Source organism: Calidris pugnax, unplaced genomic scaffold, assembly GCF_001431845.1.
Source record: "Calidris pugnax isolate Ruff unplaced genomic scaffold, ASM143184v1 scaffold201, whole genome shotgun sequence".
Taxonomy (NCBI): domain Eukaryota; kingdom Metazoa; phylum Chordata; class Aves; order Charadriiformes; family Scolopacidae; genus Calidris; species Calidris pugnax.
In genome coordinates this window covers 424,886-451,742 of record NW_015090933.1, presented here as the reverse complement: position 1 = coordinate 451,742, position 26,857 = coordinate 424,886, and the positions used below count along the sequence as shown (strand labels likewise).

The following is a 26,857-nucleotide window of genomic DNA, read 5'->3' as shown; positions in this document are numbered from 1 at the left end:
GTTTCAATAAATCTTTTATGATCGGAATCTGGGAATGGCAGATATCCTTGCTTTTAGGCAAATTGACCTGACAGAACTTCTTCTGATGTGGCATAAGAAAAAAGCTGTGAAAATATCTACATCAAACAGTCAGAGCTTATGTTAAGGAAGTGTCCTGGTTTCAGCTGGGATTGAGTACAATAAGTCAAGGACTTGTTCAACTTCCCATAGAAGCTGAGAGGGAGCAAAGAAGGGACAAGCTGGGCAAAGGGACATTCCATACCAGAGACCTCATGGTCAGTGTATAAATGGGGGCTGGCTGGGAAGCAGGGACCCACAATTGCTGCTCAGGACGGGCTGGGCAATTGCGTGGTGAGCAACTGTTTTGCATCACAGTTCTGTATATTCTTTTACCATTATTACTATTATTTTCTCTTCTGTTACTGTTCTATTAAACCATCTTTATCTCTCCCTACCCTACTGGGGGTCCTAATTGCTGGCTGAGGCTAAACCACAACAGGAAGGAAATAAAGTAATTGGATTGATCAACTAATTTTCATAATATATATGACAAATAAAGACTGCTTGGCAGATAAAATTATTTGCATTTTTTCTGAGTGAGTTAGCCCATAATCCCCACAATATAAAGCCATAAAAGGGATTTCAAATATACTTCTAAAACATTTCCAGGATTAAAAAACAATATACTCATTCTCAATTTTGTAATAACGTACTTTGGTATTTTACAAAACCATTTTCCTCAAGTTATCCTTTAAACTCAAGGATTCTCACACTACTGTTTGTGCTCAGCCATAATCTGAAGCTGTTCCTGATGTTGCAAAAAATGAAAAACTTCAAATCAAACCAAAATGAAAATCAGAAATTGGTCTTCTTTAACACCTGTAAAGTACTGCATGATATCATCCAAGAACAGCAAAGTTAGAGAACAATTTCCGATTCCTGTTAAGTGTTTCTCCACCAGTTTTATCGGAATCAACAATCCTCCCCCAAAAGCAACTTCAGTACATAACAAAACCTTCTCTAAGCTTCAGGGGAGTCTCATGATGATACCAACGCACCTTGCTCTTTCCTGTGTAAATATAGGTCAAATAACTTTTTTTCCATAGCATGAAATGATGAGATCTTTACAGAGAATAACACCTCCACTGACACAGGCAAGATAACGCTATAACAAAGAAAAGGGAATAAATTGTACTACAAATATGTCCTTTGAAACAGCAACCAACGTGTTGTAGGCAGTAGGTGTAGGTTCTTACTCCTGCTCTCCCTTAAAGATGCAGTTTAACTCCCAATAGCAGAATATTCTCAATCTTAACAATAAATTCCAACTAAAGGGGCACAAATCTGGGAAAGATGAAAAAAGACATTTAGACATGCTGCTTGGACATGTCCATTGACAATCAAAATAAAAACTGGGACAAATAAACCAACAAAATTTACTTAAGCAGCATATTTTATATGTAAGCCATATTTAAAAAAAAAAAAAAAGGAGAAAAGAAAGATTTAAACATAACCACATTGCTTTAGTTATTTACATAATAAAAATGAAAATGTGGAGAGTTATATCCATAACAGACAGCTTTAAGGTGAAGACATTAATGCCAAAATGTAGACTCTATTTGTTTGTATTTGTAGCAGTCAGAATGGGTAAGCAATCATTAACTTGTCAAATAACAGATAAAAGGCAGCGCTCCAGTCCAAAGTAGGTCATCTTCCACCTTATTCAGATGATTTTCAGACTGTTTCGTCATCACTCATGTCCCAGATCTGCAACAAAAAAGGAAGTGTAAATTTAGTTTGTGGAGTTCAAATATGCTTTTAATATGCTGTTATAAAATTGGTATTACTATTTAAAAGGAAGAATAAATAACATTTATGGACTGATGACGAGCACCAATGGAGCTTTACATAAAATTCAGTGTTTTTCTCTTCTGTCAACAACCTATACGCTATTCATAATTTATAATTTTGGGAGTATTTTTTAACATATGCTTTTCAGCATTTGTTCCTGAACTGTCAGTTTGGTTATTTGCTATTTATTATCATTTACAGTAAGTTGTAGACCAGAAAACACACATTTTGTTTTGCTTTGCTGACTCATTGGCACATACTTAATTTGGATAATAACTTCTAACAAATAGCATACTTTACTAAACACTGCAGAAAACTTTCATTACATTCATGAAGAATTAATTGTTCTCCAAGACTTCATTTTTCAGCCCAAATATTAGATCTCATTAATAGCAGCATAAAGCGGAAAAGTTACGTGGAAAATTGTGCTTTCCAATTGATTAAAGAAATATTAAAACGACACAGCTTTTTTCTGCAATACAATATAATTGTACTTTTACTTTGCTACTTCTCCCTGTTCAGTAAGCGGATGTAGACTGCGGGGAAAAAGTGAGTATTTTCACAAACATCAAGGAATCTGGCATCGTTGTGAACGTACTACAGCAAGTCTTATAAATTTGTACCAGTTACCAGGGAGCAGAGCAGATGAGCTGAGCAAAAATACAGGGACTTGTGAGCACAACTAGTTAGTGGGGGGCTGGGGGAGAAGAGAACATATTATCACAGAATCATAGAATGGTTTGGGTTGGAAGTGACCTCAAAGATCCTCGAGTTCCAAGCCCACTGCCATGGGCAGGGACACCTCCCACTAGAGCAGGTTGCTCAATTTTTTTGCTCAATATTATGAATATATGCCATAAGCTTTTTCTTAGAGAGAAATGTGTGTGCTCTTAAAAGGCTTTTAATGATTTCATTGGAGGTTTAGCTCATGGCAAATAGCCTTTTTCCCCTTGGCAGGGCCTGCAGTAGCTTGGGATCAGGACTAACACGGGTACTCTGCTTTGAGTTGGATTTAATAACATCCATTTTATAATACATAAAACTTCATACAAGTCTTGTTGATGACAAGAATGTCATATCCATGGCGTACAGCCCTCAAAACCGTGAACCCCCCACTGCAAATGACCTAACAAAACAGGGGTGGCATCAGTCATTTGTCCCTCTGGAAAACCAAATTCAGTTCATTTGTTCTAAAACATAATTTATGTGTTGGCATCGAGTGGCCCACTAATTTGTTCTCTCATTTTACATCCTGACCACTAAAACACATCTATCCAAAGAAATGCAGAACGTGAATGTTTATTTAGACTGTAAATTCTTCAGGGCACAAAGCAGCATTTGACGTGCGTACGGTGTCTGGTACAATGGGGCAGTGTTCACAGTCGCATTGTCTGACATACCAGCACTACTGTTAGACAAATAAAAAATACAAACAACCCCATTTTCTGGACAGGCAACAATAAATATTCATCTATAACTTTAATAAACCCCTTCACAACAAAATGTAGTATTTCTGGTATTTTAAAACATTCTGAAAAAAGCTCTTCAGACCCAACCTCAGAAAACTGTTACTCATATAAAACCAAACATTTCTATGCTTTGCTACAAGCTGTGTAAAATGAAAACTCCGAGTGGCAAGATTTTCTCAATTCCTAGAAGCGTTACAAAATGGTGGTGTGAATCCTTATGGAAAATACTGAAGGAACAGTTTGTTTACAAAAGGAAAATAGAGTTTTCATCCTGCCCTAGATGAGCAGCTTGGAGCTTGCCAAGGCAAACACAAATGTCCAGCTCACCAGTCAGGGTCAAGGATGTGGAAAATAAATACAAAAAACAAAATCTTTAAATAGAGTTTATGGTATGATTCAAGCTGGCAAAAAGCAAGAAATGCAAAGTTCAGAGTGATAGTCCATCTCTCTCTAGCACACTCTAATTTTTGAAAACAAAGCCTGTAGATTGTAGCCCTCACAAACACACCTCTCCGTCAAAGCAGCACAAGAAATACTTTTAAAAATACACCATGAGGTGATTCAAAGGCAAAAGGGAAAGCAGCCAAGCGACAGCCCTAAGAAACTCTTATCTACGGAGCAGATACACCGGGAGCGCAGCCAGCGTCTCTGCTCTCTGCTTTCCCATCATCCGCGCCGAGCCGCAGCGTGGGTGAGAGGCAAGAACACCCCCCGTTGTGTTCCCTTGGCTTTTACAGAGAGAGGCTGGTGAGGGTGCCAGCGATATTACTAATTTTGTGATATGAAAATATTTCCATCCAGGAACTGGCCGGCTGTTCCGTAATTCCTGTAAAGCCGGGAGAGCCTTTTTTTGCTTTACAGGTCTAATGCGCAGCGCTTGCTTTACCCCAACACTCCATATGATACAAACAGCAGCTCCACGGGCGCTGTAAGTTCGTTTTGTTGAAATTAAAGGGCTGAAAGCAGTTCCCTGTATTTGGCCGCCGTAGTCGAGGACGGGCAACCCATAGAGGGCCTCAAGTAACTTGAGGACTAAGAGCGCAAGCAGCTCCCGCAGCCAGCAGCAGCGCCTACTAGGTCACTTAAGAAATAGAACATTGTGAACAAGGGGATGAAAGTGAAGAGATTGACAACTAATTTCTCCCATCTAAGGCACAGCTCTTTCCCGGGAGTCTTTTAACATAAAAATATTTGCAAAAAGACCGAAACCGAGGTTCGGAGGTATTTAACTGCTATGCAAACATCCTGCATCGAGAATTATTTTTAAACGTGTGAAAAGTGTGCTATTATTGTACTTCCAGAAGAACAGACAGTTTTATAAGACAGTTTACACTTCATCTTACTATCAGAGCAGTCACTGTGTGCTGGATCTTGCCAAGGTTGACAAAGAACAAAGCAGTAATACCTTAACAATGACACGCAGAGGGGAGCGGAGAATATAAAGCAAAAGGGGAAAATTCTATACAAAAGTTACCAATTGCATGTTAACATAAAGAAAACAAGCCACACAATACTGTGCAAAATAAGTTGTGTTAAATGTTGATACTGAGAGCTATAATACATCAGGGGCTTTTAGTTAATAGCAATACACATGAAAAGACTTAAAATACATAGACTACAACTATGCAAACATCAGATATCACTTCAAAAGGGTACTTTTAAGAGAAGAAATCCTGAAATACAGAAAGCCATGAAAGCTGGTGTCTAAAATGACTGTAACACCAAGAATCTGACATCCAACCCAAGCTGAGGATTTGGATTTTGTTTTCAGTTCTGCTCTGTCCCACAGCCCACCTGGGTGAGCGGGAGCCAAGGGCAGCCCCAGGCGAGGGCAGGAGAAGGCATAAACCAGGGAGATAACCCCGCTGCCAGAGCCAACCCCCTCTCTACAAACCTGCACAGATTATCTCAATGCACCTGCTTCTTCAAATATGTGCTTTTATATTCACACATCTTTGTAGTTCTTAAATTTCAGATGCAAATTACGTCTATTCAGGATAAGAAAAGAATTCCCGCAGTTGTTTTCTTGAAATGACAAGCAATAGGAAGAACAGGGAAAAAACCCTGTGTATTAAGTTAACTCTTCACAAGTTCCCACTGATTGATTTTATACAGTTCCAGATTAAGTGTTCAATAAATCCCACTGAATAAGGAGTTTTGCATTTCCTTCGCACAGCAATAACACCCAGTACCTGAAATTTAACTTCCACGACAATGGTTCTGAAATTGGTGCTCACCTACTGAAGCAGGTAGTGGCTTCGCATCTTAGAATTAACACATGTAATTCAAATAGATAACTACTGTTTATCCTATAAATAAACTTGCAAGAATATAAAGGTACCCTTAGGGGATTCTTAAAAGTTTCTTGCCAGCATGGATCTAGAAGGATTTGCCACAAAAATGGCTACCTCATTAAGAGAGACAAAACAAACAAACAAACAACCCCCACAAATACTATTTTCTACACACAACTGAGTTAAATTTACATACACATGTACCAAAACACTTTGCTTAGAAAGACCTGGAATAGCTTTATTATGCAAACCACAGTATTTACTTTGTTATAAATGCTCCAAATACGGTGAAGAGTAAGTAAAGAGTAAAATTCTACAGGCAAAGGCAAGGGCTAAAAGCGAGTGGCTACATACATCAAAGGGCACAGCTGAGTTTCACAGAACATACAGCTTCCCAGATCAATTAAGGCTTATCACATCTTAGTCTTTGATTTTGAAATGTACACTTACTCGGGAAATCTAAAACAACTGGAAAAAAGAATACATCCAAGCGTATGTTTAAATTTAAAGCAACTAAATTATTTTGCATCTATGCGATGTGAGGTTTTTTTGATAGATATTAGGTTAAACATGCTTTTGTTCTATGCTTTACCAGAGAGACAATACATCACGACTTTTGGCAGCCTAAAATACTTTACAAAATATGTGTGTCTAAATATACTTGTACTAGAAATGAACTAGACAGAGCAGGCTGCAGTAACACTCCCTGTGCAACTGGTTCAGGATTCTTCTTGGTCCACTGGCTGCATCTTTCAGGAACGGCAACGGAAATGAAATTGCAACTTGAAATTCATTAAATGCCCACAAGTCGTAACATGCAACTTTTTCAGACTCCATGGTATAGACTGAGGGATAATTACAAAGTTCAGCACCCTCCTTTCATCTCGGATATTTGATGCACACTAAGCACTACCCTTCATCTCACTGAAACTGAAAACACTTCAAGCATTTTGCGTATTTGACGAGCCCTTCCCCATCCCCCTTTCCCACAGGAAAAAAAAAGCCATAAATGAACAACCAACACAAAGAGTATTCTGCACCAAGGTGAGCTTTTAGCTTTGTTCAGAATTTATACCCAGATGCGTGTCAGAGCCTGAATAGCATGCTCTATGGCGAACTGTTTTCTTTGCTATCCAAGAAACCAAAGTCATGCACTTAAGAAGGATCCCCTCTTGCTCCCAGTGGCAAAAGCTTATCCTACAAGAATTACAGTGGTTCCTCCACGACTCTTCATCCCGTCCACACCTCACTGTTTTCCTGCAACAGGTTTCTATTTCTGCAACAAGATTTACCTAATGTTTTTCAGAAATGGCTGCTAACTTTCTATAATTAAACCATAGCCAAACTTAGTTTTGGCTATGATCTGAAGAATTAACTACAGACCAGGTATCTGATACTCCTTACTTCAGTTGACACAGAAATGACAAACTTAAACACACACGAAAAGAAATTAACCCTTAAAAAAAAAAAAATATCAAAGCCACGGATTATAAAAACTGCATTTCTTTCTTCAAGCTGCTTGATTTAAACAGCAGGGAGAGAAAATCATGGATAATTTTTCCAGATCCCTGTGCAACAGTAGTCCTATCCCCACTAGTTGACAAAACCAACAAATTCCTGGCATCCCTAGTACCTACACAGGTTCCTTTTTTTTTGGTCTGTACTAGAATCTTCACAGCCTATCCTGTCCAAATGGTTTATTATCTTGCAATAAAATTCAAGTCCATCAACTTTGTACTTTTTCTCAATGATGGTGTCCCTGACTGATGCTTGTTCTCCCTTTAGAGACTTTTCCAAAATCTCTTCAGCCCATAATCACAGCCTAAAATCTAGGTCAAGGTCACGAGGGATTCTCATTTTGATCTCAACCAACAGCAACCATTCTTTTCTTCTTCCAGTTCCTCTTGCATACATTTCTCTTCAATATAAGTGTAATACTTCTCAAGTGGCTTCCCTCTTCATACAAACTGCAAACGTTACCCCTCTCAAAATGACCCTACACACACTTGAAACCAGACCATTTTCTAAATATCTTGCAGAACTGGCATCTGAAGATTCCAAATGCTTTGAAAGATAACTTTAAGAACAAAACAGAAAAAGGCATGTAAACAGTACAGAAAGTATTTGTTCAGCGTAAACTTTTCAGTAGAAGGCTTTTTTAATATCCTCTAATAACACATTCCAAACAGACATACAAACAGTAGCACTGGACACTAATTAGTCCCTCCTGTTTTTATAGCAGTTTTCCTAGGTATATTAATCAGATTATTACATGAAAACATTAAAAAAAAAAGATCATTTTTTTACATGACTAGCAGTTAATGAAACAATACAATAAAAGAAACAAAAAAAATGCACACTAAGTTTTTTTGGTATAAGAATGCCTCAGACACATTTCCTTCCATTGTTCCTTGTTTTACGAGGAAAAAAAAAAAACAAAGCAGAGAAGCAAGCAAATACAAAACCAATTTCTCTCCCCCTCTAAAAATGCTTTGGAGCTGAAAAAGCCATTTTTCAGGGCACAGCACTTAAGTTGTTGGCATGACGTATACCTAAGAGGATAGTTTCTACTATGAAGTCTTTCCCTCAGGCTCTTAAAAACTGAAAACAAACAAGTGTGAAAACAACCAAACAACCACCCTCCCACCAAGCAGGTTTGATGATTGCCATTATCCTATTTTGTATGGGATTTTAAACTTCATTTTACTACCACCAAAAAGCACCTATCCAAACAGAATGTGTGTTTGAATGAAGCCACAATTAATGTAAATACTGTCATAGTAATGAGTAGATCTGATATAAACCCTTTGACTGAGATGAAACTGAAAGTATTATAGTATATAAAAGTACACATTCAAATTCTTCTATCATCTTACTCCTTTGATGTGCTCAGGTTTTACATTAAAAATAAATATATGTGTAAGTCTATATTCATTACGTTTCTAAATCCTGCAAAAAATTCACAATGTAGATGTAAACACAAGTTTACTTTCAAGGGTTGCACAGACTTGTACAGGAAATCTGGATCATGTACCTAAGTGATTTCTCAGAATAATTAACACCATTTATACATCTGAGTCTGTACCATTCCAACTACACAGACTTTATTTGTTTTGCGTAAATCAATAGCTTGCCATGTTCCACTACAGCTTTTTAACTCACAGGTGATGCACAACTGCTGTCTAAGACCTGTAAATTAGCTTTCAGGTCATACAGAATCAAACATTCGATAATTACGGATTATAAAAGAGCAGCGGTTTAACTAGACAGGCTACTCAACTGGATTTCAGAAATAAACAATTCAGAAACAATAAAGAGATTACAAAACATGATACTTAAGGTACTCTCGGTCTTAAGTGGGGTCATAGAATCACTGACTGAGCTTGATTGGAGGATACCTCTGGAGATCACTTTGGCCATTCCTTCAACTCAAAGTGGAGCCAACTAGATCAGGTTGCTCAGGGGCTTGTCCAGCTGAGTTTTAAATACTTCTGAGATTTCACAGCCTCTCTAAGAACCCTCCTCCAGAGTTTTACTCGAAACATAAGATAAAACCATCTATTGAAACAAGGATCGTCTTTGTCGAATTAGCCCATTGCCATCAGATATCCATAAATACACCCTCTACCATTAATATCCTCACAATGCTTCTTTATAGCACCTACACGTTGTTGACGGAGCAACACCTTCCCAACAGGAACAGAAGAGTCATCTACTTCCAATCCTGTCAACAGCTTAAAAATGTTAAGTTAAAAAGGTACAGTTCTAGGCACCTAATAAACCAGATAAGCGTTATATTCAAAAGAAATTCAGACCATAATTAGATGGCTGGTCAGACAGGGGACACATTCCTGGATGTGCACTCTGACAGTCTGTGTGAAGAATCAACCATCTCACCACTCTTCATGGAGACAGAGATTTGGGGTGGAAGAAGGAACTAAGATCGATATTTGCAAACCATGTCACATCATGAAGGGAGACTGCCAAGTGTTATGAAGACCCTTCAGAACTGGAAAAATCTCTCTCTTAATTAAAAAAAACCCCAACCAACAACCCAACTTCTACAAGTTCAAAAAAAGTGCACAGAAATCCTTGAAGTTGTATTGACCATTTTCAGATGAGACAGGGAATCCAATAGCAATAAGAAGTATCATTGGAGGGTCACCTAACTCAGCCGAGAGTCACGTTTCAACTCTATGCCTACAGTATTTTCTTGGTTAATCAACCATACTCCATCTTCACAAAGTGTAACTGGCAAAGACAAACAAGGTATGCATTATTCTAAATAATCCTGAAATCAAGAATATGGATCCTTTTCAGCTCAAATACCATTATCAGAAAATAGTATTTGGCAGGAAAAAACCGATGCAGATTTCCCACATGCAGTTATGTCATCCTACATGCACATTTTGAACATGTATTTAGTATAAGCATATTTCCTCTGCATATAACTACATAAGTCGTAGAAAACTTGAAAAGCAATCAAAATATTAATTCATTACAATTTTGATTTATCCAGTGACCTCACTGATCTCATCATTGCTTCCATGGAGATACATGTGGTGTATACATAACATTTCTATCTTGTGGAGGAGGTACCAAGAAGTTACAGAAGATCTTCTCCTCTCTCCTCTTATGCAGAAAGAATGCTCTTTGAATAGTCAGAAAAATGCATTTGTATTAAACCTTACATGCTAGTTTCCCCCATGATTATTATTAAAATCCTTCATGTCCCTTTTCCCATTATGTTTATCAGGTAAGACAAAAATAAATATTACACAGAAAATTGCAAGTGTTGGTACAAACACACAATTAGCAAAATATTTAGATACTAAAGGTAGAGATGCTCTCGAAATACAACAGGCAAATCAGGGTTGTGGTTTAGTTCTGCTAAACCCCTATTATTTCAAACGGACAGAAAATTAACAAAAGAAAGCAGAAGGTGCATCAGCAACAACAGACCTCTACAAGCACATTGCCTCACTCTTAAAGTATTTGCTATGCCCACACGTTACACAATTCTCTAAATAATATAGGCAGCTTCCAGTTCACTTACAAACCCATGTAGTGACTCAGGAAGCAGTTCTGAAACGACATGAAAACTTGTCCAAGTGTCAGATTTATTTTTGTGGCACTTCCATTAATATGGATACAGCTGAACAAACAAGAATTGGGATGCTACTGTGCAGAGATTTTGTGCTAGAAGGGTCTTGTGTGACTCCAGATTCTGTAACCCTGTTCAGAGTTGCTTCTGATTTTCTGACCATATCATTTCAACATCTGTTAGACTAACAGCTCATTTGTGAATATTTGTATGTGTCCTAGCTATCAAATCTCCTTATTTAATTCTCGTTTTTGCTTCCTTTATCTATCCTGCTAGAACTGCTTTAAACAAAGTGAAAACCCGCTTGGTCTTCTCTTGGTCTCTCTCATTCCCAGTAAGAAAGCAATGATCTGACAAGCTCTTGACTGTTATTAACTCCCAAACCTTATTTTAGCCTGATGGCACCAAACCGTTGGAAGACGCCATGGCCATACCAAGGGATTTGCTGCTTTGAGTGCAGCAAATTGTTCACCAATTAAAAAAATATATAAAAATAATCAAGTCCACTCTGTCGCACTTCATTATTTGTAACCCAGCGCTCTGAAAACGAACAGAAATAAATGTCTCCAGTGTAATCTAGCTGGTACAAAGTAATCTTTTTTATTACAAGTTATTTAGTCTAGAAAAGCTGTGCAAAGTGCAGTTGCAGCATTTCTATAGCATCCCAGCCACAGGCCGTAGGCAGCAGGCCCCGCTCCCCAGCCCTGTAACGCAGAGCACGCTGCAGATGTGCAGGAGGAAAGGCTTCCAGTTGCTTACAAGCCAAACAGCTTGTTTTGGCTCAGAAGGCTCTTTCCCCCCCAGATGGGATTACTTTGATCTTTTTGCCTATTTTATGATTGCAATTACGCTGAGTTTATGGGATCAACGGGGACCGCTGGAAGAACACGTTAATCCAACTGTGAACGACGGAGTGAGAAGCTACTTTTAAAAGTCTGGTTGCAGCAAATATAGTTAGTATGGCTCCAAAATGGGAATATAAACCAAGGCTGTTCAATGAATTTTCTGTAAAATCCATCTTAAAACAAGCAACAGATCTCCTGCACTACGAAAACATACTTTACTTCTTTACTAAATTTACTTTATCTTAAATATCCCCTTTTTTTCCCCTTCACCACCTCCTTGCCCCCCCAAAGAATGAACTGGAATATATATATGAGGTTGTTCTGCATAATTTTGAACAATCAAGTGTTTTAATTCAACATATCCCCAGAGCACCAAACTGGAGGAGAAAGCAGTGTTGCCATTTATCCAGGCTGTACTTGGCCTTTTGTGGCAAGAGGAGCAGGATCAAGATCAAGCTGCAGTTTGACAATGCACTGGGAGGGACACCTTTTCAAACAATATTCAAAACCAAGGGCGTACTCATTTATAAACATTTAAGATCATATCACACTGCAAAAAATGGTTTTCTTTTCAGTAGAGAATAAAATCATTCATTTTACTCAGTTTACATAGCTTTTCAAATCCTTACGGAACTGATAAGCAACAGAAATTAAAAGGAATAGGTGATTATAGATATTGCATAGGGGAAAACTGAAGACTTGATATAAACTAAAACACAAAAGGTACTCTATAAGTGATTGACACATTAAGCTATCGTTCACAAGTCCTCTTTTTAAATGGAGGATCACGCTCATAATGTTAATTTAAATGTTTGAGTCTAAATTTGAGAAACATAAGATCATCTTGAATAATTACAATGCGGGTCTCAGGCAGGCAAATTATTTTATTCAACATAAACACCTTACAAGAACTATTCTGATCATCTCTTTACTTTGGCAGCACGTGACCCCGCTCCCTAAATTTGGATCTTGTCTTGTGCAAACTGCTATACTTTTCCTTCATGATGCTCACTAATGAGCTGCATCCTGGATTGCAGCTCCACATAAAATCATCTCCTTCTTAGCCCTTCTGACTTAATACCAAACTTTTCACATCAAGCAGTTTTGGCTCGAGGGAATATTCTTACAAAATGCCAGTGCTACATTCACCTGCTGTGTAATGGAGAAGACTTTAAAAAAAAAACAACAAAAACAACCACCACACCATCCTCACTGGGAACTCACAAAAGTGATACAATTTCATGTTTTCTGTAAAGCTGGCCACATTTCTTGCATTAACCTTTTGAACACCTGCTACTTGCTCACAAAATTGACTGAAAAGCTTTTATGTAGTTTCTAATTTTTCTCTCCTTCTTTTGAACACCTGCTACTTGCTCACAAAATTGACTGAAAAGCTTTTACGTAGTTCTAATTTTTCTCTTCTAATGTGATAAACAAATTAATTACAGTTCTATTAATACCGTTCTTTCTCCTCTTAACAGTATAAAAAAAAATTCTTTTGAAACCAAGAACTGAGGTTTTGGTTTCTTCCACATCAGAGATGGATGTTTCTCCCCATTTTGTTTTTTATTATGGGTAACAGAAAATATTTTCTAAGGAACTAAATCTGAGTTAAAGTCATATCATATCCAGGTTGCGGTAGAAGAAACTACAAAAATAACAACATTAGAGAAGAGGAGTTTCAAAAGACATAAATGAAGTTTGGTTTCTTCATAACAGTAAGCGGTGAAGTATTAGCTAAGCACCAGTCAGTTCTGCCTTTGAAATCCTCTCCTTTTTGCTTCTCTCAGTAATTCAAACCATCTTGGATACTAGATTCTGCCTTTTTTTGAGCTACACAGCAAGACAATTTTAAACCATATCATACACATTTTTAATGTTGTCCTATTTGTCCAGAAGTCCTTGGTACAGCCCACATCACCTCTTGCCTTAAATTCCCCTGGTTTTTCCCCCTCGTTGTTCTGAGAGTTACGCTGATTGCATCAATCCCACTCAAAGCACAGATTTATCACTTAGCTCTGTTATTCCAACTACAGATCTGTTTGTGTTTGTGTGTTTGTGTGTGCTGGCAACACATTCTCCCACGTCTCACAATCTCCTTGTCTTTAACTGTACGTTATTTCATTGTATAGCCTGAGCCAGCTCCTATCTTAATCTGCCATTGAGGAAAGCTTTCACTGTCCACTCATGTATTTTATCAGTTACTATGGGGCTTTCTCCCACACTGACCTATCCACAGGGGATAAATTCTCAATCAAAATTGTACGATAAGAAGTTGATAACATGTTCTTTGATATTCCCCAAAACTACATTAATCACATCCACCAATCAAAGAAACAAGTGACGGGCTACAATAACATTTTGCTGTTGATGTAGAATTTGCAAGTATAGCTTCAAACAAAGATAGCAATTTCACTTTGGGGGGAATTAAAACAGGATTTTAAAACCAGGAATTATTCTCTTCATTGCCCCTGTGCACAACATTTAATATAATGATCTACGGTCTAGTTTCACTGTAAAGATGAAGTAAAGTTTTCCTTTGTCTACAAAGGAATGAGCTATTTCTTCCACTAACAAGACTACGCAGTCAACAAAACCTGGCAGTCAACCTTTATAAATTATTCCAAATACATACAGCTATAAAGGAGAATAAGCTTGTTTAGAATTGTGACTTTTATAAATCAGTGTTCTATCAGTGCACTCTTTAGATAAGGCAAGATTTGAAGAAAGAGCAAGAATCTTCCTAGTCACGTATATTTCAACTAATTGAATGATTTTATTTAAAAAAGCAATTCTTTCTTTCTCTAAGACAAAATATCAGTTCAATGACTCCTTTCAGTCACTGTAACCAACAGCAAACCACAGAAGAAAACCCTTAATGAAAATATATTTGTGAAATTTGAATTTAAACTAGCTTTTAGCATTGAAAACGTTTACCAAGAAAATCAGAGAGTAAACAGCACATAAAGTTCACCAAGTTTGATACTTCTGTAATTTCTTAGTAAAGTATTTCCTCTCTCTGTTCCAGCAAAATAATCAACCATGGAATCAGATAACAGACTCCTCAGAGGAGCACGTACAGAAAGACGAAAAGACAATGGGCACAAGTTCCAACAAGAGGAATTCTGTCTGGAAATAAGCAAAAATTGTCAAGTGACAATAGTGAAGCAAATGGGACAAGCTGCCCACAGATTCAGCCCTGCATTGAGGAAGAAGCTGGGTGTGATGCCTTCCAGAGCACCCTTCCAGTCTCAATTTTCTATAGTAATAGAAATATATAGTAAAATATTGAATAACTGGTAGTTAGGTGTTAAGTTGTTTAACATTATTATGTTACTCAGATTAATTAGTTATACTCATAATGAACAATTATATCCTCTAGTAGGTTTAGCATCTTAACTGAATCTTACTTATTTTAAAGTCTTGTTTGTTGGGGGGTTAGAGAAAAAGGGGGTGGCATTTCTTTTCATGTGCTGCTCAGGCTGCACCGTGGTTAAGTTCCATTTCCATCTTAAAGTTAGGTAGCAAAGTTTTAACCAAGTATTGTCCAATTATTTTAATACAGAACAAATAATCCATAGTTATTACAAACACATGCTTTATAATTATTCTTTTGAGAGTCATGGAAGTGTTTTCTGGTACCACAGGTTTCGGATAGCCTGCTGTAGTCATTTCCTGCTAATCTGATATCTAAATACTGTTGCTCTGGGTGATTTTGGTGATGTAAGGAAGTAGCTGCTCATGGAAACTTTTGTATTCCTTTGTCTTTGTAGTAATACAGCTCAATTAAAGTTTCAACAACGAAAAAAGTTCCGTAACACTAACCAATAATATTGAGGGATTAAAAAAACACCAACCCATTAACAATCAGATCTCAAGTTTGGATCTGTATTCAGATGCCTCATTTTCTGTAATGGTTTCTTTGAAGATCATTCAATGCTTAAAACTCATCAGCTTCAGAAAATTTCTCCAATTAGCAAATAGACATGAGACAGATAGGAGAGTAGGAAGTCTCAAGGAAACAGGTCCACCTCAGAGAAAAAACTCTCTGTGTCTGGTTTGTCAGCCTACCTCAGGAGAGCAGTGACTCTTCAGCCACACTCAGGACAGCAGGTAGTCCAACCACACACCTAGAATAACTTACCACTGGAACAGTACCCACAGTGATCCCCTTATTCAGCATAATAAACCTCATCTTATTTCTCCCAGAGCTTTCATTAACGATTTCCCTGGTGCTTGTCTTATTGAATTCAATAGCAAAAAGTTCTCCCACTCTGTAACACCAGCTACAGAGCATCAGTCCTCAGTCCCATCTGCATCCTGTGGATACCACTCGCGAGCCTCCACATTAAAGCAAAATTCTGAGCAGAGGTTCTCAGACTCTTTCTGAGTCACGATGGCAGGAAATCTGTTGTGGTCATGAATAAACATCACTGCATTTTCTTTTTTGTTTCCACATAAAGCAAGGTTTGCTTTTTTGGCTAGGTAAGTACTGCTTCCAGGGAATTAGAAAAACTAGAAGAATCTGAAGAGGGAAGTGTTTTTATTTATGTAAAGCAAAAGGTGTTCCTTGAGAAGTTAAAGATCTTGAGTAAACCCTAAAATGAAAAGAACGTGAACAGCTAAAATATTTTTGTACAAATTGAAAAACTCCTCTACCAGTTGGGAACAAGCTGGAACTTGCATGGGGCCCTGCACACACTGGCAAACATCTTAATTGTTCGGAGCAGACAAAGTCTGTTTAGTCATGTCTGCTGAAGTGGGAAGGATATTACAACACATCTGTGCAGGCTGTTTCCACACAGGTCAATCAGTTCTCCAAGCTTGTTTTTAAACCGCTTTCCTCCAGCCAGAACACCCCCCATGTGGACACCATTACACAGGTTGGCCCTACACCTGGCTAACAGACAAGTCATCTTTTAATAGAAGCTCACAAATGAGCAATCAAAGAAACAATCTGCGAGTCCTAGTAGACACGCGGTGCCAGCACACTTACACTCATGTCTGGGAGGGATTTTGTAAGAGTCTAAGTATGCCTCAGTGAAATTTCAAAACAAGCACATTCAAAGTTTCAGTGCCCACTGAGGACAGCAATAATATATTTAAAACACACGGGGAACCGCAGCACGGCAAACAGGACAGGCAGCAGCTGGGACTGGGAGATGAATTCAAGTCGGTTTCTTCATTTAAAAAGGATGGGGTGGGTAAGACAGGATTCTTTCTAAGATATTCTAGCAATTTTTTTTTAATCCATGTTCCAAAACGGCCAAAAGCTATTCACCTCGAGAACGCACTGCATGACACATAAAACGGCCAAAAGCTATTCACCTCGAGAACACACTGCACGACACAAACAGATATTTAGATACAGCACTGAGGTAGATCTCATGTAATCAGCTAAGCAAGGAGTAAGTGCAGTTTTGTGCTCTACAAACCTCCAGACATTGTTCTCCTGCTTTGGCAGTGGTACCTCCATTTTCAACACATACCTTCTCTTTTATCTGTATCACGTTACTGGAAGCAAGAGTTTTAAGATGCTTCTATAGACTGATTATGAAATGGTACGTGAAGTGCCAGCTTCATAAAAAGCAGCTTCATGACCTTTTCAACGTAGGTCAATCTTGCTCCACAAGACTGTGTTAAGGTCCAGACAACCAGCAACATATTAAACACAACTATATACAAATCTATCTGTGTTTGGATCTGTCTCACCTAGGATATGGTAGGGCTAGTGTGGAACCATGAGGAAATATTATATTTACATGGAAATATATACTCTTCCCTTCAGCTTAATCTTGCATTCTGGAGAATCTTCAGCCTTGCAAGTGATAAAGACAAAATATCAGGTGGCAGCTTAAGTTATTTACATGTATTTTAACACATTTTTAATTAATATATACAAGTAGATTTAATAAATAGGTTAAACTTATTTTAAATTCCAATCTTTCAAAACAGGAAACTATGTCTAGGCTCCATGTCTCATTAATTAACTGAGTAGGATGTGGTTTTCACAAGGAAAAAAACCTACAAGATCAGGTTCAATAGAAAGAATGATACATCTCCACTGAAGGCTCCAAGCTGCAGTGAAATTCTAATCTGGGGCGGTGATACCATCAGTGACATTAGCTTAGAAACAATTGCTGTTTGCTTTATTTAGAGCAGCCAATCAAAAAGGGATTTATCTCTAGACTAGTATTTTTCCCACACCAAGGAAAAATGAAATTCATATGCAGACCAAGCACAAAGCTGGGCAGGCACATCATATTATTTCATTTTTGGGATTTTTTTTTTTTTTTTAAAATTATGGCATTGCTGCTAACAAGAAGAAATAAGTCAAAAAACCAACAAATCATTCAAAAGGCAGAACAAGTTCCAAGTTATTCCAATTATAAAAGTTCATGCACAAAGATTAGAAGTACCATAAAAACTTAGGGAAAATTATGCAGTGAGTCAAGGTTTATTAACAAGACAATGCGGAATGAGATAATTATTGCATTTCTTCATGCCTGTGAACTGGACTCAAAGAACATTAGATGAGCAGGACGGTGTTGCAGAGGAGATACAGTCATGTTCCTTGACTTACACGGTATGGTATGCTTACATTAATTAATTAATTAATTAAGGTAATCTTTGTCACTTTGAGAAAACGGTGGTGTCACCTTGATTTATAATCCACAGCAAGAAGGCAAATTAAATGCATCTCAAGAAAGGGCTTGAGAGCACCTAAAGCACCAAGCACCTAAACTGATGAAATCAAGCAGCAATGAGACCGAAGAATAAACTGAAGAATATTTAGGTTGTCTGTCTGTTGGTGATGGGTCTGTGAAAAATGAGTTAAAGGAGATTTAAAGCATTTCAGAGAAACTGAGATGAAAAAGGTATTAACTGGGGGTCTAATATCACTACAGACTGGAAGCATGTTGCAGTAAAAGAATTGTGTCAGAAATCTGACAGTAGTGGTGAAGAGAGTTCAAAAGAAGATAGATATAAAGTAAAATGATTATTAAGAGAAGCTGAAAGTTAGGTCACAAGATGTATGGATGGGTAGACATCAAAAAGACTGTGGTGACTGACAATATAAAGGACAGAGAGGTGCTAGAATAAAAAAAAATAAATCCTTAAGACAAAGCAAGCATGGTTTGTAGGGCCAGTGCCAAACGGGACTTAATAAAAGAGAAAACCCAGGACATGAAAAGATATCAGTGCCACACAAAGGTACTCTCTGATAGAAAGTAGGCTTGATAGTTACATTTGCCTGAAGAATTAGGTATTTCTTTGGAAATGTCCAAACAATGATCCAGCCGACCTTCTTTAAGAAAGATGGAATAAAATGATTTTTGAATTCTATGATTTTTGAATTCTATGATTTTTGAATTCTATGATTTTTGAAGTTTAAGAACCACGATTAAACAATATAGGTGTCTCCTGATAGCTCTGATCATAACAAACCATATTTTTTTCTCAGGATGGATGGCAAAAAGCTAGTTACCATCAAACAGTGTGGAACTCAGCTGACTAAGTATGGACAGACCAACAGTTGTCATTATGATAAATAACTGCTTGAGAGTTGGTTACTGAAGTCATATTCCCAAGGGCTGTACAATGGGAATTCCAGCCTCCTTCTGAACCTAGTCCTTTCAAATTGCTTTGTCTGTTTTGGCCCCAGGCTACATATTAGAAATGATAAAAGTAGTTCTTTCATACTCAAAGCAAGACGGTTCGATTGCCAGTGTCAACATGACAAAGTGCTTATGGCTATAGGAGTGGGGGGAGGAAGCAAAAATGGGGGGGGCCACAAGAGAAAGCTCTGTAGTTAACACCAGGCAAGTAAGAACAGAGTTTTCCTCTCCAGTGGAAGCCCAGACTTATCCCACCATATATTTTTACCTTCTCTACGCTGAGACTCAGCATTGTTGCTCTGGCAGTAATTACAAATCAAATTCATTATAATTATTCTTACAACATAACGATGAAGAAATGTCCCTGGAAACAATTCTATGTCTTTGATATACATTCGATACTTATTTAATCAGTGTTTCCTTTTTTCAGAAAGGGTGAAAAGAAACGACCAACAAGGAAAAAATGTAAGATAATTTTTTGAGACAAAACCAAAATCTTACATTTTATGGTGACGTATGCATATAAGGTAAGGAGATGCTTTTCTTCCATGAATTCAGAGTGAACACATATTTGGTTTCAGCAGGAGGATGCTGGTTTTTTGACAGTATATAAATTTGAATTAGGGACAGACAGACATACAACCACAACAGACTATAGTGGCTTATCACAGTACCTAAGAATACCCACATTATACCCAAATAAGACTTTTCAAATATAATAATTACAATCATGACTGAGATGCACATAAGTGTTCACTAAGAGCCAGAACAGAAAGTCTAAACAGTAACTTACTTCATCATGAAGAATTATTCCACTAGCTGAGAAGAAATATTTATAATTGGAGACATTTTATGGTCTACAGAGAGTGTGTTGTAGGAATTTGCAAAATTGAAAGGCAGTTCATAACACTGCAATGTCAATTTCAATTTTTAAACGTTTTGACTCATGCTGTCATTAATTTTTTATGAACAGAAAATGCTCTGAGGAATATTGTCAAAATATCCTTGAGAAAAATCCAGGTAACCTTCAATTTAAAATTTCATACTGTATATTTACATGATGTGTGTACACTCACTGAAAACAGAAAGGATTTCTGTCATGGTACAAAGGCTGAAACTAGACTGTGAATGCTAAAACAGATAGTTAGATTGATGAGCCCTTTAAGATGCTACATAGCACGCAGTGATCTTAAATTTGCTTTTAGTTTACGTACAGTAAGCTTTCACATACTTTATTTATAAACTCTTATTTGGCAATTTCAATTATTTTATTCCCTAGTGCTTCTCCTTTTTTGGACGTCTGTTTCTTCTCACATTTTACCCCAAGGCAAATCAGCTGTCTTCACAGCTTAATGAAATTCCCTTCTCTGGCTCAAAGGAGAACTTTTTTGTTTGTTTGTTTGTTTAAGTAGAAAGAAGCTGGCCATCAAAAAGCAGAAAACTTTACCTAGAATCTGGGTCTTTGGATGTGAAGAAATACAGAAGTACTTGTATTGACTTTGAAATGAAAGAAAATAAGCTTGTCCAGCACTGGTTATTGAGTCTGTCTGAACTATCTTTACTAACATCAGGTCTCCTCCTTATAATTTTCAATTGACCATACCAAGGTTTCTGAAAAAAATAGGGATGTTCTTATTCCTATCACTCATCACAGTAAGATGTTAATGCCTGTTAGCTGAGCCCTGGTGGCCACCGCTGAGTGCATCCTCCAGCAGCACTTCATCCTGCAGAGCTGCAGCTCAGGCTCACGGTAGGTGTCACCACAAATATTGGACTGTGTTCAGAAGGCACTGTCCTGCTCCCCTCTCCTGCACTACACCTCGTCATCAAACTACCACACACACACTGGCAGCAGAAAGTAAAATCATTACAATTGGCACGACTTGTAACTATTTTTCGTCAGTGCTCACTAGTATAGTACCATGTTATATGTATATATGTAAAATAACTATGTCATATATATTATTTAAATATAAATATGTAATGCCAGGACTCCTGTCCTGATGTCATCATCTGCTGAGACATGTTTAAGTTAATCAGAAAGCTGTTTCTTGACCTCCTGCTGTAGTCTAAGGCCTGTGAGCTGCCTATGGGTGAAACCAGCATACCTTCTAACACCTCACTGTTGTTATCAGCGCTCCATCTTCCTGAAAATTCTGGCCTATTTATTGATACATCACTACATGCAAAGCATTTTGGGAAGAGTATCAACCAGTGAAGTGTCAACTATCTGTGATCTTCTCTTCAAGCCATGATTCTTAAATAGATAATGTCTTACAGATACCACATAGTAATTGAGTTGTGAACAGTAACATGGAAAAGCAAAAGTACTCATCTTCAAAGTCAGTGCAACTAAAACCAATAGTGCATGGCTTGCAATAATGCAGATAAATTATATTTCAACTAGAAAATGATAAAGGGGTATTGCTGCCATTATTGATTCAGAAAGTAAAGTGAGACAGGAAGAGGCAGGAGATGCAGAGAATTTGGGAGGAGGAAGTCAATAAAGAGCTATAATTAGGCAGGTTTTTTTCATCTCAAATTTTCCAGAAAATGTGTTACAGCCAATAGTCTTCAGAGAAATGAAAAGCACCCAAAGCTGTCTGGAATATGATAAGCATCCAGTTATGAACAAAACAGTTTTCATAAAGCCAGCCATCTCTTCCCATCAAATCAAACCATCTCTGAGCTCATATTCCTCATTTAGGCCTGACCGCTTAAAATTCTCTCCAATCATCTGATAAACTTAAGCTCCAGCTGTAGCCTGGGAGAGATGCAGGCTTTGGCAGAGAAATCAGCCCAGCGAGCTCTCTACTTGCTCACTCTTGCCCGCTGCTGCAGATTATCATACCTTCAGTGATGCCCAATATAACTGTTCATGAATGCGCACTGTGGAATCACTGAGGAAAGTGACCTACCTTTGAAGAACAAAAAATCAAACAGAATCTAAACCTAGTACCTCATAGAAAAAAAAAAAAAAAAAAAAAAGGGAAATGGAAATGACTGGATGGCACCAAGGAGAAACTCTACTATTCAGTCTTGAAGCAAATGATTCAGCTTCTGCCAGCCTGAATCTTGCAGCTTTTCCATTGCATGTAAATGTTCAATGTCAAAAGATTATATTGCTTTTCCCAATAATGTCAGTAAGTCAAATACAGGATACTGCCTCCTCTACAAACCTTGCAGTGCTTATTCCTCAGACAGCTATATCACCACTAGGTAAATGTTCCACACCACAAATGCAAAACTGAGCATCACTGCAACGATCTAAAAAGACAGAAGCAATCAATAATTTGGACAACTGGAACACGAAAGGAAATTTGCTTGTTAAGTGCAAGCTGCTAGTACCTGATGGCTTAACATATGTCTAGTGAGAGACAACACCTTGAACATCAGGCTGCCTTCCCCGAGCAAACTAACACATGCCTTCAGTGCCGATTCAAACGAAGAGGACTCGCTTACCCAGGTATTGCTTCTGTCTCTCACACAGACTATCACACATGACCCTCCTGTTCAAGTGATAAAATCAGAATGCGTCTTTCGGTGACTAAGATCTTAATTCTGCTCTCTTTGAAGTCAATTGGAATTTTGGCATTTATTTAAACGATGAAGGATCAGATCCCAAAGTGTTTGCGCAGCAGTTTTGGAAGAATGCCAGTCTTAATAAAATCAATTAAAACACATTTTAAAGACATGGCCAATCAAAATATTTATTTTCAGACTCATAGATTCATCTCAGTATTTGGCATATTGTGTCAGCTGAAATACACAATGATGCTCCTTGGCAGAGGTAATAGAGCGCTGCAACATGTTCTACAGATTTCATTATACAATATTCTTGTTAATGCAAGCATTTGCATCTGAAGCTTGTAAAGACTTAGCAGCACTGAAATGCTATTCGCATTCTCTTTCTCATCTTCACTAATGTAATAATGTCTTTGATAAATCTGGCAAATCAAGATCTTAATCCTACTGCTGGAAGAAGTTCATGAACTTACCAAGGTTTTCCCCTTGAGAAAAGAATCCTTTTCAAGATAAGCTATAACATTTCTTTTTCAAAAATTAATTCTATTGCTTCAATGAAAAACAAGGAGCAAAAAAAAAAAAAATAAATTGTCAAAGGTATTATTATCACTACTTTCTGAAAGTACTAAGTAATAATTAAAGCGCAAGATGAGATTTTTTCCCACTGTGGCTTGTTACCACTATGTTCTTATATTTTCAGTACACAATATACTATGATAATTTGCTATTTCCAAAGTTTTTTAGAATTACAGCTAGAATTAGAAGTTGAGGTGTGTAGGTATCTGCAGGATTCCAGGAAGAGGAGAAAAGGCAGCAATGATTTCTCATATATAGCCAATTTGACGCATTTGTAGAGTGCACAAGTGAAGAGATCAACAGAGAGCAGATCCTTAGTGCAACCATTCCATAGTTCTTAGAAGTCTTGCATGAACAGGCTTTTAAAAGATTAATAAAAGTCCAGCATTCCTTGTAATCTTGTTTATATCTTGCAGGTTTATTTACATACATGAATTCTCCAGAATTTCAATTTCTAGTCTTTTGAAAGCTCAAAGAATTCCATAAATATCTGTTTCCACACCTCGCTGTCTCCATTACAGGCACAAAGACCACCATGTATTCTCTACTCTTAATATTCAATTAATATAAAGTTTCCTTTCTATTACGACAAGGTTTTTTATTTGAGAACCAACCCCTTTTTGCTGTCTCCATTACAGGCACAAAGACCACCACGTATTCTCTACTCTTAATATTCAATTAATCTAAAAGTTTCCCTTCCATTAGACAAGGCTTTTTATTTGAGAATTAACCAACCCCTTTTTTTTTCTTAAAATGCAAAACTAAAAGCAAGTTGTCAGAGGTGTAAACTGCTCTGAAAAAAAGAAGCTTACCATCATTAACAGTAAGAAATCAGTGAATAATATTCAACATTCTGAAAAGCTACAGGAATGGCTCTTTTAATACAGAATTGCTAACTTAAAATAACAATTGGGTGATTATCCCATCTAAGAACGCTTAGTGCTAATAGCCAGTCACACAGCGAGAAGAACCAAATATTCTATGTTGAGATATCAACAATATAGGTACGTTAAAATTTCTATATAATTTTGAAATGCATTTTTGTGTTGACTCCTAACAATGCTAAATATATGAGTATTTTAATTGAGTCTTAAATTTGCATATGTTATAAAAAATATAATACATTTTTTGTGGGGAGTAAAAGAACTTCTGGCTTCAATTACCATATCACAATTAAATTAACTAATGTACATAAGATCTGCAAAGTCTTGGAAACAATAGTGGGTGGTGTTTCCTGGAATAGGGCGATATGTCTTATGACTGGGAAGGAACACACACCACCTCATTTTAATGTTCAGGCGCACAGTTCAATCCACGCAGTCAGGCAAGAATTAAGAACAGGAAACAGAGGGACTTCTTGTCAGGGTAACTATTCAGAGAATGGAAAAGTTAATTTAGTAGCCCGAGGCAAACATTTAGAAGTAGCTGAAGTCAATTATATTTGTTTCTACAAACTAGTGTATCTATTGCTAGGTTAAGCAACACCACAGAAAACATACAATAACAAATAAATAACTGATTTTAACATTGGTTTTAAGATTTACGCATTTCAAGAGTACACAACATTATACTGCAATGCATTCTGAAAACTACTTCAGAAAATTAAGACTTTTTCCCTATTTTACTTGATTATTAAAAAGTTACAGTACTTAAATGAATGTATGCATATGTCCTGCAACTACCTACACAAACTGAGTATCAAATACAAGTCTTCCAAGTAAACTGAAAGCCATTTCATACTGAGACACAAAAAACAAATGTGCTAGGACACATTATCCATGCTTTTTTACTGTTTTGGTTATCATTTTAAAAACTACAGCTTGTACAAGTCTTGCATAGTTTACGCCCAATTGTAATTTTTTATAGCTTCATTCCCAGTTAATCTACAAAAAGTAACCTAATTCATATTCTATTTCCAGTAGGCATAGCTAGAACCAATTTTCAATTACTCATGTTTTGAGGCTCTGAAAGGGAAACTCAAAAATGTTCATTAATCATTCATAAATTTAATTGATTCTTCTAACGCTGCATAACATCATACTAAACTTTCAAAGAACTTTGTACATTTATCAGAGGATAAATGTAAATTGTCACATTTCCAACCAGTGCACCAATTAGCACTCTTAATTCAAAAGTGCACAGCTTGAAATTTGCTCTACAAGACACAATGCATCAGAACAGTCCACTTCCACAAAATAAAAATGTCAAAAGCGTACATCATAAATCACTGAAGTATTTACTGTAGCTGTAGACATTCAGTTATCAACTTTTTCTCAGTTTCTTAACACAGCTTAACATTTATTTGTCTTGAAGTATATGACTTCTCTTGCACATGATTTGTATGACAAACAGGTTATGTAGATCAAAATGGAGCTTGTGAAATTATGCAGCTACTGATTTCACCAAAATTTCTACCATTCACTCAAGATACTCTCCGTAGTTTACCTTAAAAAAAAAAAATCACAAAAGCTGAGTCAGTTTTCAAACTGATCAAGGAAGGCTTGAACCTTATTATTCTATATATGAGCCAATAGCAAAATTTCCTTTGGCTTCTTTGTGAGATTTTCAACTTGTTCAAAACTGGTTTTGTATGTTTATTACTAAACATGGTTTCGACATAGTTTAGACTTGTCCAACACAGTTATAAGCTACGCTGTGTCTAAGGACAGAATGCAGCAACCTGTGAAACAAGCTGTCTAAATCCAGCAATAATGTGGTCTAGCACAATTATTTTTAAGGCAAATTTTTGCAAAACCTAAGTTTATGGTACATAGTTCACAGAGTTATTAACTAACAGAAAAAACTGATGACAAGCATGAACAGAAGGGTTATGGTCAGATCTGCATCCAGAGATCTAGGCACTGGACAATCCTACCATGCCCAAACAGAAGCCTCAGTCTGATAAATAATATATTCTGTTAATTAGTAAATGCAAGAATAAAAATCCTTGTTCTCTTCCAAGCAGCAGAAACCACTGGCATTGTGAGCATAAATTACTGCTTCAAAAAGGAAGATGGAGACAGGAAAGTCTTTTTTTTTTTTTTTAAACTTGGAACAGCAATTATTTTCCAAAACTGTTTGTCCTGACAAAACAGAAACAGCAGCTTTGCTACAGGGGAAAACAGTTGTTCTGTAAGACCAGAGATAGCTCTAATAATTATCAATCTGAAGTTTAGCAAAAAGTAGCACTTTTTGGGGTTTTTGGGGTTTGTTTTTTTTTTTTTGCATGTGTCAACACAGTCCCCAATTTCAGAAGTAGTATTCAAGAGTAAATGATGTGGATGATAATATTTGTGTTCTAATATCACGTCCTATATTTATAAACAACCAAGTTAGAAAGTTTCTGAACGTTTAGCCACCTGCAAAGCTTGCTCATTTCTACTGTAGCAAACCCATTTCTCTTTCCATGCCATCAACTCCGTTCAAATCCATGAATTACAAAGTTTTCAAATTATTTTTTTAAAAAAGATATTAAAAAATTAATGAAGCAATACAATCAAGGGCAACTCTTATTTCTGCTAACTAAAAAGCATGGCTAAACACTTAAGCTCAATATGAGATTTCAGTGTAGCTC

At 37.0% G+C, this 26,857-nt stretch overlaps 1 protein-coding gene across 2 annotated transcripts in view; it reads right to left on the bottom strand.

Annotated features, from left to right (window-relative positions):
- Positions 1-912: 912 nt before the first annotated feature.
- ATG7 (autophagy related 7) overlaps positions 913-26,857 on the bottom strand; it is a 105,594-nt gene continuing 79,649 nt past the window's right edge. For both annotated transcript variants that reach the window (XM_014951705.1, XM_014951706.1), the window contains exon 19: positions 913-1,767. In XM_014951705.1, coding sequence (XP_014807191.1) covers positions 1,735-1,767 — 33 coding nt within the window. In that variant the 3' untranslated portion in view covers positions 913-1,734. The remainder of the gene's footprint in view (positions 1,768-26,857) is intronic.